The sequence below is a fragment of the Cicer arietinum genome, chromosome 3 (genome assembly GCF_000331145.2).
Source record: "Cicer arietinum cultivar CDC Frontier isolate Library 1 chromosome 3, Cicar.CDCFrontier_v2.0, whole genome shotgun sequence".
In the NCBI taxonomy this organism is placed as follows: Eukaryota; Viridiplantae; Streptophyta; class Magnoliopsida; order Fabales; family Fabaceae; genus Cicer; species Cicer arietinum.
This window is the reverse complement of record NC_021162.2, coordinates 47,826,092-47,841,930: the sequence shown is the minus strand read 5'-3', so window position 1 is coordinate 47,841,930 and position 15,839 is coordinate 47,826,092. Positions and strand designations below refer to the sequence as shown.

At 29.9% G+C, this 15,839-nt stretch overlaps 2 protein-coding genes across 5 annotated transcripts in view; one reads left to right on the top strand and one right to left on the bottom strand.

The window, feature by feature from the left end:
* LOC101494781 (probable calcium-binding protein CML22) overlaps window positions 1–552 on the top strand; it is a 4,397-nt gene extending 3,845 nt beyond the window's left edge. For all 4 annotated transcript variants that reach the window (XM_073366190.1, XM_073366189.1, XM_012712098.3 and 1 more), the window contains one exon: window positions 340–552. In XM_073366190.1, coding sequence (XP_073222291.1) covers window positions 340–504 — 165 coding nt within the window. In that variant the 3' untranslated portion in view covers window positions 505–552. The remainder of the gene's footprint in view (window positions 1–339) is intronic.
* Window positions 553–589: 37 nt separating this feature from the next.
* LOC101491028 (receptor like protein kinase S.2) lies at window positions 590–3,609 on the bottom strand. The gene has a single exon (XM_004516207.4). The coding sequence runs from the start codon at window positions 3,607–3,609 to the stop codon at window positions 1,012–1,014; it is 2,598 nt and encodes an 865-aa protein (XP_004516264.1). The 3' UTR covers window positions 590–1,011.
* Between the last annotated feature and the right edge of the window lie 12,230 nt (window positions 3,610–15,839).

Here is a 15,839-nt window from a genome sequence, read left to right as displayed (position 1 = left end):
TAAAAACAGATTCAGTATTGTCTACTTCATTTCCATTCTCCTTTTATAGTTTGTTGTTTCCTTTTTCTTTTCCCCATTCTTATTTTTAAGGTTAAATATATTTTTAATTCTTTTAGTCTCTACGTAAGTTTTATTCAATTTTAGTCCCGCTTTTGAATTTTTTTTAACTAAAAATGAGTACTTTTGGTCCCTATAAAGCAAAATAGGGAATAAAATTGAACAATTTCTTTGTGGGGATTCGATGAAAAACCGTGAATTTTATACGTACTAAAAACATATTTAACCATGCTGCATACTACCTTTTCTGAATTTTCTTTTCTGGCTATTTCTTCATCACAGGAGAAATGGACTGGGACAAGAATGGACAAGTCACACTCATTGAATTCCTCTTTGGTTTCATTAATTGGATTGGCATTGATGTTGATGAATAGATGCATGAAAACAAATTACACAATGCATATCATAGGAGTGCTTGAAGTTACACATTATGTTGAATGTGTATAAGCCTGAATTTTTCTCATTTTCTTAAGAACAATTGTATAAATTTACACACTTTGCTTGTTGCATTGAAAATTAGAACATATGTATGTGAATAGAAACATAGCACTAATACATTAAGCTTCAATTATGTACAACATAGCAAAGACATAATCAAACAAAATAACAAAAAAATGCATACAGAACTGAAACAAGAAAGTGTATTTTGTTTTCATTTTCTAAAATATGTGTTCATTTATCTTGATGAGAGACTCTTGAAGTAAACCACTATCATGGAAATAAGATGAAATGCTAGTTAATGAAAATGCATTTCTGAAAATAATGAAAACAATTTTTTGTTGTTGATATTTTCATTGTTTTTAAAAATATAGACAATTGTTTACTTCGAAAGTCTCTTACCTTCATCTTAGCGAGGAAAATCAACACAATTTAGGAAATGAAAACAGGAAATGTTTTCATAAAGTAACCGGCCCCTAATTACCATTTGATCAGTCCAATTTCTTGTATAACTTCTTACTGTATTCCTAGAGCTTGAATTCTCCTAATCATTGACAAAGAACTAGCATTTGTTTCTCTCCATTCTTCCCTACTTTCCTTGTTTTTCATGTTGAGCAATTTATCATTTCCATCAAGTATGCTCACAATTTGTCTCATGTTTGGTCTTAATTTAGGATCACAAGAAGTGCATGCAATTCCTAATCTAACCAACCTCATCAATTCTTTCTCATTATACTCACCATTGAGTCTTATATCAGCTATTTCCTTCAATGGTCTTTTCCTTATCACAAATTCATGAACCTTCTTCACCAAAAGAACCTCTTGATACCGAAAATCGACTGCCATCGTTCCGCTGACAACTTCAAGCACCACCACACCGAAACTATAAACATCGGCAGCCGTAGTTGCTTCGCCCGATTCAACGTATTCCGGAGACATGTAACCGAAAATCCCCCGAACCGATTTGTCAGTATCTTTGGCTGCATCATGATGGCCATGCTCATTCCTTGACAGAAACTCAGCTAATGCAAAACTTGTGAGTCTTGGATTCATATCTTGTTCAAGAATCACAGCTGAAGAAGTAATGTTTCTATGAATCACTTTTTCATCCCATTCTTCATGTAGATAAAGAACTGCAGAAGCAAGTGATTTCACTATATTGTACCTATGATTCCATTGAAGAACAGAATCTCCATTCACACCTTTGTTGTTATGAATCTGAAGAAGCTTTTGACTTAGAATCCTACTTGCTGAGTAATCATAAACAACAAGCATCTCTCCTTGTTCAGTGCACCATCCTCGAAGCTGAACCAAATTCCGATGCCGAAGCCTTCCTAGATTCCTTAGTTCATTTGAGAATCTATCGCGCAATGCAGGACACGTCTTCATCCCCAACCTTTTTATCAAAACATGACAATTATCATCAATTATCCCATGATAAGCTGTTCCAAAGTCTAGTTCAGCTACCCTTCTTGACTCTGAGAAGTTATTTGTAGCACAAACAATTTCCTTGTATGATATTTCTCTTGGAGTTTCAACCACAGGAAATTTTCCCTTGTTTTGATGGTTCATGCTCTTAGAAGAGATGATTCCAATTCCACAATTTCCACTGTTTTTTTGTTGAGCAGTTGCATAAACTGTTTCTTCCATTGGAGCTGTGACATAGTTTGATGAAGTACTATAGTTTGTGATTAAGCTAGTATTTTCTGTGGCTGAATTAGTTCCACTTATGCTACTAGGACTAGTCTCAGAAGGAGAAGACAAAGAGATATAAAGAGGGTGTGAAAGAAATGAAGGAAGTGAAGGAAGTTTGAAACAAACATCAGAAAGTGCTTCCACAGCCCATTTCATATTAGGCCTCAAATTTGGATCATGAAGTGTGCAAAGTAAGCCTATATGAATAAAATGTTTCATCTCAGAAAAATTGTATGATCCATCAACATCATGTACTAGTCTAGTATCAGCTGCTTCTAGAACCTTCCCTTCATCACAAAGCCTTCTAATCCAATCAACCAAAATGATTTTCTCATCTGGGTATGTTAGATCTATTGCTCTCCTTCCTGATACAACTTCAAGAACAACTATACCAAAGCTGAATACATCACATTTTGAAGTAGTACCATTGCTATGTTTTTGCAAACTTTCTGGTGGAAGATAACCAATTGTTCCACCAATTCTTGATGTTTGTCCTAACTTGAAATGATCAATTCTACTTGATGTTTTCTTACTATTGTTTTGATTGTAGTTGTACTTGAATTCAAGCTCAAGTTCATGTTCTAGCCATCTTGCCATTCCAAAATCACCTAACTTAGCATTGTAATGTGAATCAAGCATAACATTACTTGTTTTAACATCTCTATGAATGATTTGAGTCTCTAATTGTTCATGTAAATAATACAATGCAGCAGCTAAACCTTTAACAATTTTACCTCTTTGTGTCCAACCGAGAGTCGAATCATCGCCTTTCGAATTCTTAGGCCTTCGGAAGAGTACACGGTCAAGGCTGCGATTCCGCATGTAATCATAAACAAGATGTAATTGATCTTCATGAACACACCAACCTCTTAACCTCACAAGATTCTTGTGTCGAAGATCGGCTACCGCGTTTAACTCTGCTAGAAAACTTTTGTCAAATTGCTTCCCTTTTTCTGATAAACAGCATTTGACAGCAACCAAAGTTCCATCACTTGGTAAAACAGCTTTGTAAACTTTGCCAAATCCACCACTCCCTAGAACTTGTTCTTCATTGAAACCATTTGAACCTATGAAAAGTTCTGCATAGCTAAAAATCCTTGGATTGTCTCTTCCAATCTTGACAGCAAATTGAACACCATCCATGTCATGAAAAACCACACTTGAAGTGTTCTTCCTTTTCTCTTTTTGCATCCCCCTATGTTGGCAAAATTTCCACAACCTTAAACTACACAACTTGTTTAATGAATCATGAATCAAATCAAGAACTTGTTGTTGTCCACCACAAGACCTTGAAGGCCTTTTGGACTTAACTTTGTGTTTCTTTGAAGATTGAAAAGATTTTTGATGACCCTTTTCATTCTGTTTTATTATTTCACCTGAATTTGGTGGTAAAACAATGCAAAGATTATGGAGTTGCATGGCTTCTTTTTTTTTTTGAGGATTAATTTTTTGTGTTTGTGAGAAATAAGAAAGTTTTATTTGAACATGTTTTTATGATAAAGGTGTTTGAAGATGTATAGTATTTTGAAGAGGTTTCATATTTGGTATTTAATTGTTGTGTTGTGTTTGGTGGTATTGTTCAACGCGTTTAGTTTGAAGAGTTGAATTTTTGTGCAACTATGTGACAAATTGGAACCTAACTATTTGTGATGTTGCCAATATTCCCCTCCATAGGGGTTTGTTTATTTACATTGGAAATCTTAATTAAATTGTTAGTTCTAGTAATTAAACTTTTTTTGAAAAAATCAATTTGTGGTTTCACACTTTTACCTTAATGTGAAACAATAAATAATGTAAGGCGGTTTTGTCATTAATCTAGAAAGAAAGAATAGGATAGAAGAAAAAGGTGAATAATCTCACTTCTAGAGCTTTGTATTTAATAAACGGACGTCACACTGTATATCCTTATATCATTGAATATTAATGTCAAACAATAAATATAAGTTTTGTCATGAACATAAAATATGACAACGAAAAAATATACTCTCTCCCCTCACAATATAAGTTTTTATTTTTATTTTTTTTTATAATGTCATCGGATAGAATTACAACAGATGACAAAACTCGTTTAAGAAATTTAAATTACTATTGGATTGGATTTGTACTCTAAAACCTCAAGTTCAATTTGAGGAGACTCTTTTCATCGTTTTAAGGACTGAATTCTATGGTTTTCTCCCTTTACAAAAAGAGTTTATTCATTAATAGAATAAAAATACTTAAATTAATTTTGTTTGGAAATATCATTTTCGTAGGTGATAAATTGACGTGATATTTGATTCGTTCAAAAACTTAGAGAATTATCTACAATTTATCTTTTAGACTCAATAACAAAATCAGCTTATTTCATGGTGGAAATTAAGCTTAAAGTTGATTAAAGTTTTTTTATTTTGTTAATTTAAATTAAAATAAATAATAGGTTGATTCATGAGAAATAGGTGGTAAGTGGAGCACAAAAGAGAGGTATAGATATAATTTATTGGTGTAGATTCCGATATTTGTCTAGCTGAAGACGACTTTTGAGTTTCTTGTATTACTATTATAATCATATTTTCATTAATTTTAGACAATGTAATTAGTGCAACTACTAAATAAGACAATTAGTGCAATAACTATGAATTGATGTTAATTTATTGTGAATTTTACCTTACTTGTAATCAATCAAAAAAATAAAATTCTTTATATAGGGGGAGTTACATAATAAAATGGAGAAGATTTTGGTTAAATAAAAAAACAACTTTGTATATTTGGTAGATTATGTCTCTTTTGGTTATAGAATGGACCACCACTTTTGATCTTATCAAGAAATCAAGTTGGATGTGGTGTCTCCCCATTTCTACTTTTTTTTTTTATATTTTTATTTTCGTTTTGTTGCAACTTTTATATTTTTCAATAATTTGAAATATATGTCTTTCCAATTATCAATACATAGAATAACAAATCATTTATTTGGATATTCATCCAAATATTTAGAATTCTTTTTTAATTATATGAGATTTTACAATTAATAAAATATATTTTTACAGAAAATATGAATAAAACAATATTTTTTAAATAAACTATTAAATAAACTCTCTTTTTCCAATTCACATAATCTTTATTTCTCATATCACTAATGGATGATCCTTTTATAAAATAAGTCTTAATTATAATATAATATCAGCAAAATTAGTTAAATGTTTTTTATTTGTGCGTAATTAAAGTGTCTTATATTATGATCAAGGAAGCAATTGTGACGGATGCAGAGCCCCAACCCCTCCCTCCTTCCCTACATACACATAATACTTAGAAGTGCTATCATTATGTATTTATTTCGTTATTTTATTATGATAAAAATAATTACAAACTTACTTATATTTAAGATTAAAAAAAATAAAAAATTAAAATTGAAGAGGCAACATGGACAAGATATTAGATGACTAAGTTCATAAACTTATTTCCTTAAGAAAGCGTTAATGGATGATGGTATTGGCTGATGCGGAAGTTATTACCTTAGTTGACAAGGCGAATTTAGATTATAACAACTGAGAGATAATTATTTATATTAGTGTTATTAGTATTTTGTACGATATATTATGTGAGTTAGTTGGTTATAATGTGGCAATTAGGGCTAGTGTAGGTTGCTTAGTTTAAATATATAAATACTCAGTTGTAAAAATTATTTTTAACACATACAATCAAATAATTCTTCACTTCTTTTTATCACTTTCTTTCATTGTTTTTCGTTTATTTTTCTTGTAATCTTAGATATTAGTTTAACATTTTATACTAGTAAAGAGAATCAATATTAAAAATGTAAGTTGAATGATATAGTCACTTTCTCAATGTAATTGCTTGATAAAAAAGAGATTCATTATTAAAAATGTAAATTGACCGATATATAATTATAATAATAATCAAACAAAAAGATGAATAATTAATTAAATATATATACAGATAGTCGACTAAACATCAAATTTCACAACAACAATAGTTAAACATTAGTATTTTTCAACTATGTTCTTAGAATATTTATAAAACAATTAAAAATAAAATTTAAAATATTTTAATACAAATATATTTTTTCAACTAAATGATTTTGTAATCTAGATGAAAAACTTTTAAATTACTAAATATATAGAATGGAGGGAATATTATATTTAAAAAAATCTAAATAAATCATCTCAAATCATCTAAGTTCTTCCCAACCCAAACCTTGTCCACACGTAGAGTAAATCTCACCTCTAGCTTATATAGTAGATGTCACACTTTGTGTTAAAAAAGAAAAAACAAATGCATGTCACATTATCTATCCCTATTTCATGCACATTTTTTATAACACTTGACTTTTTGGGCATCAATTTTCAATTATGTTTCGGTACACTAAATATTTGAATATGTTTTCGTTATGTGATACTTTCTCTATTCAAGGATACAAGGCATTTTACTAATAAAAAAATATTTATCACATTTTACAAAAATATCAACTTGTTTTCTAAACTAAACTATTATATCACATCGTTCGCCAACTATCACCATATCTTTATATTGGTCACTAAACTATTAAAATTAATTAAAATGTTATAAATCCTTTTTCATTCCAACTATGTAGTCATTCTATCAATTTCTTATTTATATAATTCTAGAATAATACATACTTAATTGTTTTTAATATAAAACTTAAGATTTAAATTATATATACTATTAATGTAAAAAATATATATACTATATTTTAACAGCAATTATTAAATTATTAAAAATAATAGTTTTTTTTAAAATTATACTTATAAATAATTGTGATGTGATTATTGATTAGATAAATTTTTTACAAGTAACAATTAAGCTCCAAAACTTAACTATTAAGATGTGATTGAATGACCCGGTACACATTTTGTTCTTATCAGGGGAATAAAAAAATAAATCATTTTCATGTACAAGTTGGTGTGTGTATTAAGTAACGTGCAAAAGCAATTTTACATATTTTCAGGGCTTAAGGCCGAAAGCTAAAAGTTAGATTAACAAAATAAAATTCTTCAAAACAGACAAAATTGTGCATCTATTAGGTTGAATTTAGGTGAACTCCGCTAATCAATGATAGAAAACATTCCCAAAATAAATGATGGGACCACTTCACAACAGAACCGCACCAACCAGCGTTCTAAAATTGGAAACATAAGAGTCTTGAACTCGCAGTTTTAACTAGATTTGGTAAGAACCTTAGACTAGCCAGCTATTTTTTTAATAATTGAAGAAAATCAATCATGAAATAGTTTAATTGTCGTATAATAATGTATAACAATGTTAGTGTAAATTTTGTTTTATATAATAGTGATTCACTATCGTAAACGAATCAAATACAATTGATAAAATGTAAATAGAGGTAATAACTTGAATCGTTTCGCAAGGACTTTTGATATAATAATAATAATAATAATAATAATTGAATTGAAAATTGAAATTAAAAAGAGATTTTTTAGATTTTTGATTTAACAGATGAGCAAAACGATTAATCCACTTATTCGAGTTTCAGACCTATCACAGATTTTATCAATTGGTTTAATTTCTAATTTGTGATTTTATTCTTATTTGACTATATAATTGATCAAACAAGCGTAATCAATCCTATGTGAATTTGATTTCTTTGATTGGATTAAGCATCACAATCATCAAAATATTATAATTAACGATCAAGCGTCGCAAAATTATAATTCAATTAAATTAAAAACCGAAACCAAATTCTGTCAAAAAATTTAATCAATCCTATTAAAATTCAATTTAAGCAATCAAAATATCAATATAATCAAATAAACAAGAATAGAATTATCAATCGAAATTGACAGTGTAACATGAATCTCAAAGTGTTGATGAAACTCTGAACTCGTGAATTAATCTTATAAAATTAGTCTTCCATGAAATTAAAATAAAAACTGTTTATTTCTTTTAGCAATTTGAATCCTAATTTTTTCGTCTTTAGAAAAGAAACAAAAATGCCAATATATAGTACTTGATATTGGATTTTAGTGTTTAAAAACAAGTGACCCGCTAATTAAAATTATTACAAAAGTTCAGATTATAAAATCTGCAATTTAGGCCAAGTAAAGTCCAAAATTGGTCTTTTCTTCCAACACAAAAGTTGTAACTCGGATTTTTAGCTTTCCAACGTCTGCTCATATGCGCCAATCCGATATCCAAAGCTCAAATTATGAACTACAGAGCGAGAAAGAGTCAAAATACAAATAATAAAATTAAAATGCAAATAATAAAATTATAATTCAAATTCAACCCAAAGTTTAAAAACAAGCTATAAATATTAATCTAAAATATAAAGAGCTTTTAAAATACCAAACTAAAAAGCTAGAAACATGTGCCCAAATGCTATGATCATACAACACAAACATTCACCAAAATAATTTCAAAGGTGATTATATTAAAAGTTAAATATTTGTAATAATTTAACAGTTGCGATGAACTTATAAATGTAAAAATTCTTTGGATAGTTTTAGTAAAAAAAAAAATTATTCGGATAAATTTGGTGTTTCCAAGAGATAGAACTAAAACATATATATTATAAACGTTCATATACAAAATCAATGCGTCAAAATTAAAATTATAAATGCATTTCCATATTATAAATGCATTACCATAAAGTAAAATAAAAATTAGAGATTATATATATATATATATATATACATATATATATATATATATATATATATATATATGCGTGGAGATGCATTTTGACTCGAATAGTAAATGTGTGATGAGTTCCTGCATTTAATAACTCCACAAATTTATATAAAATTTTAAAAATATTTAATACTTTATTAAATTATTTTAAATGAACGTATAATAAAATTTTAAAAAATATAAGTAAATATCGATGGTTAGATTATTTCATATTCAATATTCGAGACACCAAACGACCACCCCTACACTAGTCATTATTTCATGCAACTACTTTCTTTTTTAGTTTCGTAACCACTAATCAATCAACATAACTATTATGCATTACTTTCTGGTGTTACATTAGGGTTGGCCTACAATTTCTCACAACATGACTATATATCCCACAATTCTTGCGCAAGAGGTGAACCTTTCATACTCAAACTCAAACCATTTCTCCTGAAACTATATTTGGCAAAAAAGAGGATTTAAATCAATCTAGACGCATATTCTTGCCAACCTCACACGAGATGCATCCACAATTCTTATATCTACTTTCTTTGGCCGACCTATTGCTGCTCCTAAAGCAAGAAGCATGCTCTTATCGTAATACTCCATACCTAGGTCGATATATGTGTCCAAACCAACATTTGATCAATGGTATCACTAATCGGGTCAAAATTTGGAGACCATTCGCAAACTGTCAATAATGATCAGAGTGTTGGATCTTTTGTTGGGGGTATGCTACAAATCTTGAACAAGAAGAGGATGAACTTGACGATGACAAAGGTTTGACAAATAAATTCAAAAGTGTGTATATCACACTAAGATACTGGATGATAACTGGTGAATCCCATTTAAGATACTTTGGAATTCTTGAAGTGAATCGCACATTTACATCAAGTCTATCGATCAATGGTATTTTACGGAATAAAGTTCCTTCATTTACTTTCGTGCACTAGAGAAAGGAAGAAATGTCTCATAAATATTTTTGACAGAAATTTGATTCATGTAACATGAAAATTGTCTTGTATTTTCTGCTTCTAAAGTATCTCTATTTATAGAGATACTCATACCAATTGATGAAAGAAAACAGTTCTTCAATTCATATCAATTGGTGAAAGAAAACAACTCTTAAGAAAGATTGTAACTTTTGGTAACTTAACAGATGCATTGGTTTGAATTAAACCCAAGCATTGCAACCACTTGACCAAGTGATACATTAAGTTATTTAATTCTGTTACATTAATATAGCTATTAGAGAATTCCAAATATATTTTGGAAATTTCCCTCACAATCCCCCACCATTTTTAAAATATATCTAAGTCCGTTATTCCGAAAATCTCATGGTTTCAGATAAATATATCTTATGATTTGAATCATTACTTAGTAAATTATATTTCCACTCATCCCCGAATAGATTGGTAGAGAAGCTTTGAACCAACCATTCATTAGAACAAGTGTGCATAACTCACACATGAAATCTCGGTACCATTGATCGAAATATAAAAATGATATATTTGATAAAGCCATGTGTCTCATATCCTTTTCGTGAGAAATTAAGAGTCAAGCCCTTGAACTCTATGAAGTGGCCCATTTCATTCTCATATAGGTTGACTATATCAGAAAGGCACCCATAATTATACATTCCAGCAAATATATGTTATATGTCCATTAAGAGGAGACCTCATCCTACCACTTTTATTTTATGATCCAAGTACTTTTACTCTTTGGGATGTATCTATTGTCAAGTACTTCAATCACTCTAATAGTGTACTTTCGTCATTGAACTCAAGACTTAATGTTACTCAAGTGTGAGTTGATTGTTCCACCATTGGTGATTATTTAGATATGAACTTGTATCACATCCCTAATGATGTCTTCAACACCATGTTCTTTGTCACACCTTTCGTCAAAGGATCTGCAAGATTCTTTTCAGATCTTACAAACACTATGGATATCTCTCACATTAAATCCTTTACATAGTTATGTCTCAAATCAATATGTATTGATTTTTTTATTATATACTTGACTATATGTTGTTGATAATGTGTATTGACTATCACAATGTATGGATATTGATGCTATTGACTTTGGCCAAATTGGTATCTCATACAACAAATTTCTTAGCCATTCAGCCTCTTTACTACCTGCTGCTAGAACAATAAATTATGCAATCATGGTGGTGTGGCAATGCAAGTTTGTTTTTTTGAACCCCAAAAAACTGCACATCCACTAAGGTTGAAGATCTAACCACTTGTGGAAGCATGATCCTCAACATGATTTATCCAACTAACATTTGTATATCCTTCCAAAAGGATATCCACTATAGATTAAACAATAGTAATTGTTTCTTTCAAATATTTTAATACTTTATTAATAGCATGCCAATGTTCTTTACTTGGATTGCTTGTATACCGACTTAACTTCCAACAACATATGTTAAATCAGGTCTGGTACAAGTCATGACTTATATCAAGCATCCAATTACCTCTTATATTCTTGATAGTGTTGACTAACTATCACCAAACCATGACTCTTTTGTCACTTAATCTCTTCACATTGTTGTATCACATACAATTAATAAACATCTCAATTATCACATACACAAACTTTTATGTCATTCTACCTTTTACTATATTTAATAAGCATCTCAATTTAAAATTCTAATTATCTTTTCAATATATCCAATTCCAAGATATATTACATTGAATAGATTAAATATATATTTTCACAAGCTAACAAAGCATGATCATAAAAATTTATCATAATCAAACATCATAAAGTGGGTTCAAATATGTAAATCATCTACTTCTTAACAAATAGGAATTCACTTCTTTTCTATTAAAGAAACTATTTCTTCATAGTTATACTATAACTAATACATGCATCATGAATTTTATTTGTTAGTTCAAGTTTCACATTTAAATATCACTTATCACAAATTCAAATAAGTATCACAATAGAAATTAAACAATAAATAAAAATCATTAAGATTTTCTATTACTTTCCTCCATGAACATTTATCAACTTACAATAATTCAAAATATATACCCAAATTATTGTTGATATCAAAATAACCAATAAACAATTACTCTCATACTATTATGCACATGTAATATGAGATCATCAATTCTAAATTTAAAAACTTGTAGCATGATGCATCAATATAATTAAAACACACACTTGATATTTATAATAATTCATATAATTACTTTCATATCAAAATAAATTAAGAGTATATGCTAAGCAGGCATCATAAACCAAACATTTATCCATACTTATGAAATTCACATACTTGAATATATTCTAAATCATGCATATTAATCTAACTACATGTTAACTTTAACATAAATATAATTACTTTGGAGAACCACATATGAATTTAGAACTTCAAACATATCATATATATTCATATAAATTAAATGTGTACCTTTCACCATGATCAAGAAATTTCATCCTCTTTAAAAGTTGCAGTCATAAATAAATTTGATAATCGAAAATCGAACCTAAAGATTGTTGGATCTTTTGTTGGGGGTATGCTGCAAATCTTGAACAAAAAGAGGATGAACTTGATAATGATGAAGGTTGCACAAATAAATTTCAATGCGTGTGTATCACCTTAAGCTTTAAGTTCGATTCGCCCCTACCAATCTATATATTTTGGATACAAACAGGTTAACCGACGAATCCCTTTCAAGATACTTTGGAATCATTGAAGTGAATTGCACATTCACATCAAGCCTACGATCAATGGTATTTTATGGAATAAAGTTCCTTCATTTACTCTCGTGCACTAGAAAAAAGAAGAAATTTCTCAGAAATATTTTTGACAGAAATTTGATTCATGTAACATGAAAATTCTCTTGTACTTTCTGCCTCTAAAGTATCTCTATTTATAGAGATACTCATACAAATTGATGAAAGAAAATAACTCTATAAAAAATTTTACACTGTCAACACATTACAACCATTCATGGACATGATTTTATAGGTAATTATGGTAAAAGTCATATATTTTTTTAATTACTAGTGCATTTTAACCTTGTTACATCGTCGATATTATATTGGTTGTTATACATCCAATGTAATAAGCAAGACGGTGACAAATTTGTTATTATGGTAAACTTTGTTAGATCTGTTCTAATTGAGTTGTTCTAACATACAAATTAAAAAAAAAAAACTACACAAAAAAAAACGGTGACAAATTTGTTATTATAGTAAATTTTATTAGATTTGTTCTAATTGAACTGATCTAACATACATATTAAAAAAAATTGCACAAAAAAAAGTGGTGACAAATTTTTTATGATAGCAAACTTTTTTAGATCTGTTCTATTTGAACTGTTCTAACATACACATTAAAAAAAAAGGCTACACAAGAAAAAAAAAAAAAGACGATAGCAAATTTGTTATTATTACAAATTTTGTTAGATCTGTTATATTAGACCGTTCTTACAAGCAGTTTACAAAAAATAAAAAAGTCTGTAAGTTAACTAAAAAAATGAGAAATCACGCGCGAATGCAAACCCATTTTTTATCCTTCGTCATTCGTCCTTCGGAGCGAATGCAAACCCAAACACGAATTAATTAGTTTACGTTGCATCAATTCATTCTTCATCATTCATCCATACTGTTTACGCAATATATATAATTACAATCGTATCCATTCTTCATCATTCATCCTTCATCCGGTCACGAACTCAGTCTTCATCATTCATCCTTCATCCAGTCACGAACCCAACAGTCACGAACCCATGTCTTACCCCTTCAACGCTTCAACTTCCATCCTTCAACCTTTAACCTTCATCCTTCAGTGAAAATGCGGATCTAACGAATTTCAACTTTCAGCGAGAATCAGAGGAACTTCAGCTTTCAGCCTTCATCGCTGGCGACGAGTTGGTCCGGCACAATATTTTTCTACTTCAGCATCGACGATGAGTTTTCTTTGTCTTCCTCTTCCATCTATCAAGGAGTGTTTCCGTCGAGAAGTGTCAATTTATTTCACTATCGAGAAGTATTTGTTGCTTTCTCCGACAATTTTTTAATAATTCTTGTTTCTTACTTAGCAATCTAAAATTATTTCATTGTTAATTGTTCTTATTATTAATCTTTAACTGAATTTTATTTTAGTAATATTTAAAATAATTTCAATGTAACATTTAACAAGAAGATTAGATTGTGTTGTGAGATGTGACTGAAAGGGAGTATTAAATTGTTTTATATAGTAATAGTTAATTGAACTCTTATTAATTACATAAGTGATGGAGAAATTTGAGAAGTGGTGATGCCTAAAAAACGACGAAAGTCATGGAGAAGTTTGAGTAGTAGTAGTTACCCCAATTTTCAACCATCCTTTAAAACTGCATGCTATGTGTTTGTGAAATTAGCCACATATGGGTTTTCATTGAAGAACGATTATCTGAAATCCATTTATCCACTACCATCTCATAGGTTACTTTCATCTTGTGTATGCTATGGTTTGAAGTACTGGCAGTGCGCTAATTGAGGAGGACGTCGTGGAGAGAAGAAGGCAATGATAGTCTTTCTCATTAGGTTGCCTTTCTCTACTTTCCTTTAATCATTATCCTTGTAATATTTTCGTTTTAACTTTTAACTATGAATTTGGAAATAGTGGATTTTGGAACAGGAAGAATGATAATGTAGTTGATGCAAGGTACAATAGCATCAATAAAGACTAATATATGGTTATCATTAATTTGAGAAAACACATCTATAAGGTTCTTAGAGAACTGTAATAGATTAGATGAATAGACTTATGAAAACCTAAATAAGGAGAATAGATTAGATGAATAGTAGTCTGTAACACCCCGATTTTTAACAGCGCGAGTGTATTTTTTTTTCAAAACGAATTCCTAAAAACAAAGAAATAATGAAGGAAATATTTTTGGATAAATATTTAAGTCGTAACACAACGACAAATAAGTCAACAAAATTTACAAGCAGCGGAATAGTTTTTGAAATACGAATCCAAAATATTTACACTTCAAAAAGTGGTACATGGACCCCATCATAATAAAATGTCAAAAACACAATATTAGTATAGGTACAGTCTTCCAAATTAAAATAAGCACAACCCAAAAAGAAAGACGTCTAGTCCCTATACATCAACCTAATCTGATCATTCTACCAAAAAACTATACATCCCGGATGATCTTCACGCGCACCGCAAGATCCTTCTGACACAGCTCCAGTCAGGTGTGTCCAACTACCTTCACATCTATAGGGTACTAACCGGTAGGATGGTCCTGGTTCTCATCTGAGGGCAAAGCCCAGATTTCCATAATAGTTGTAAAGGGTCACCAATCAAAATTAACAATTAACACAACATTTAAGTTTTTAAATGCACAAAATAATCTTTCAACTTAGCATGCACCTCAAAAGGGTTTCCATATGCCAAATATTCATAAACAAGGTTGAAAAATGAAGTTTTTAACAAAACAACACTGTTGTATTCGAATATAGCATCTATGTATTCGAATACAAGACTGTTTCAGCATTCAGCAGCAAAAACAGCTTGTCTGTATTCGAATACAGCCTTCTGTATTCGACTACACAACATGTCTGTATTCAAATACAGTCTTCTGTATTCCAATACACATCAGACATCAACAGAAAAACAACAAAATTCAGCTTTTAAAAGGGTTTTGAAATCAATCAACACTTACACACAAATCCAAACAATCACACTTAGCAATTATAGCACAATCACCATGATAACTTGAGTTCAAACACTCAATCATAATCTTGAATCAAACACGACTCGCGTGCCAAACACCCTAATGCAATGCATATATGCCAAAATGCATGGACTCAGAATTCCAAACCAAAACCCTCCTCGAAGGGCCATAAATCATAATTGTACCGCGTATCACAGTCCGAAGTACTAAATTACCGAGGTGCCACCTATCACGGGTCAGCACGATTTACTAAAAACGTAAATCGTAAATGTACCGCATATCACAGGCCGAAGTACTATTTACCGAGGT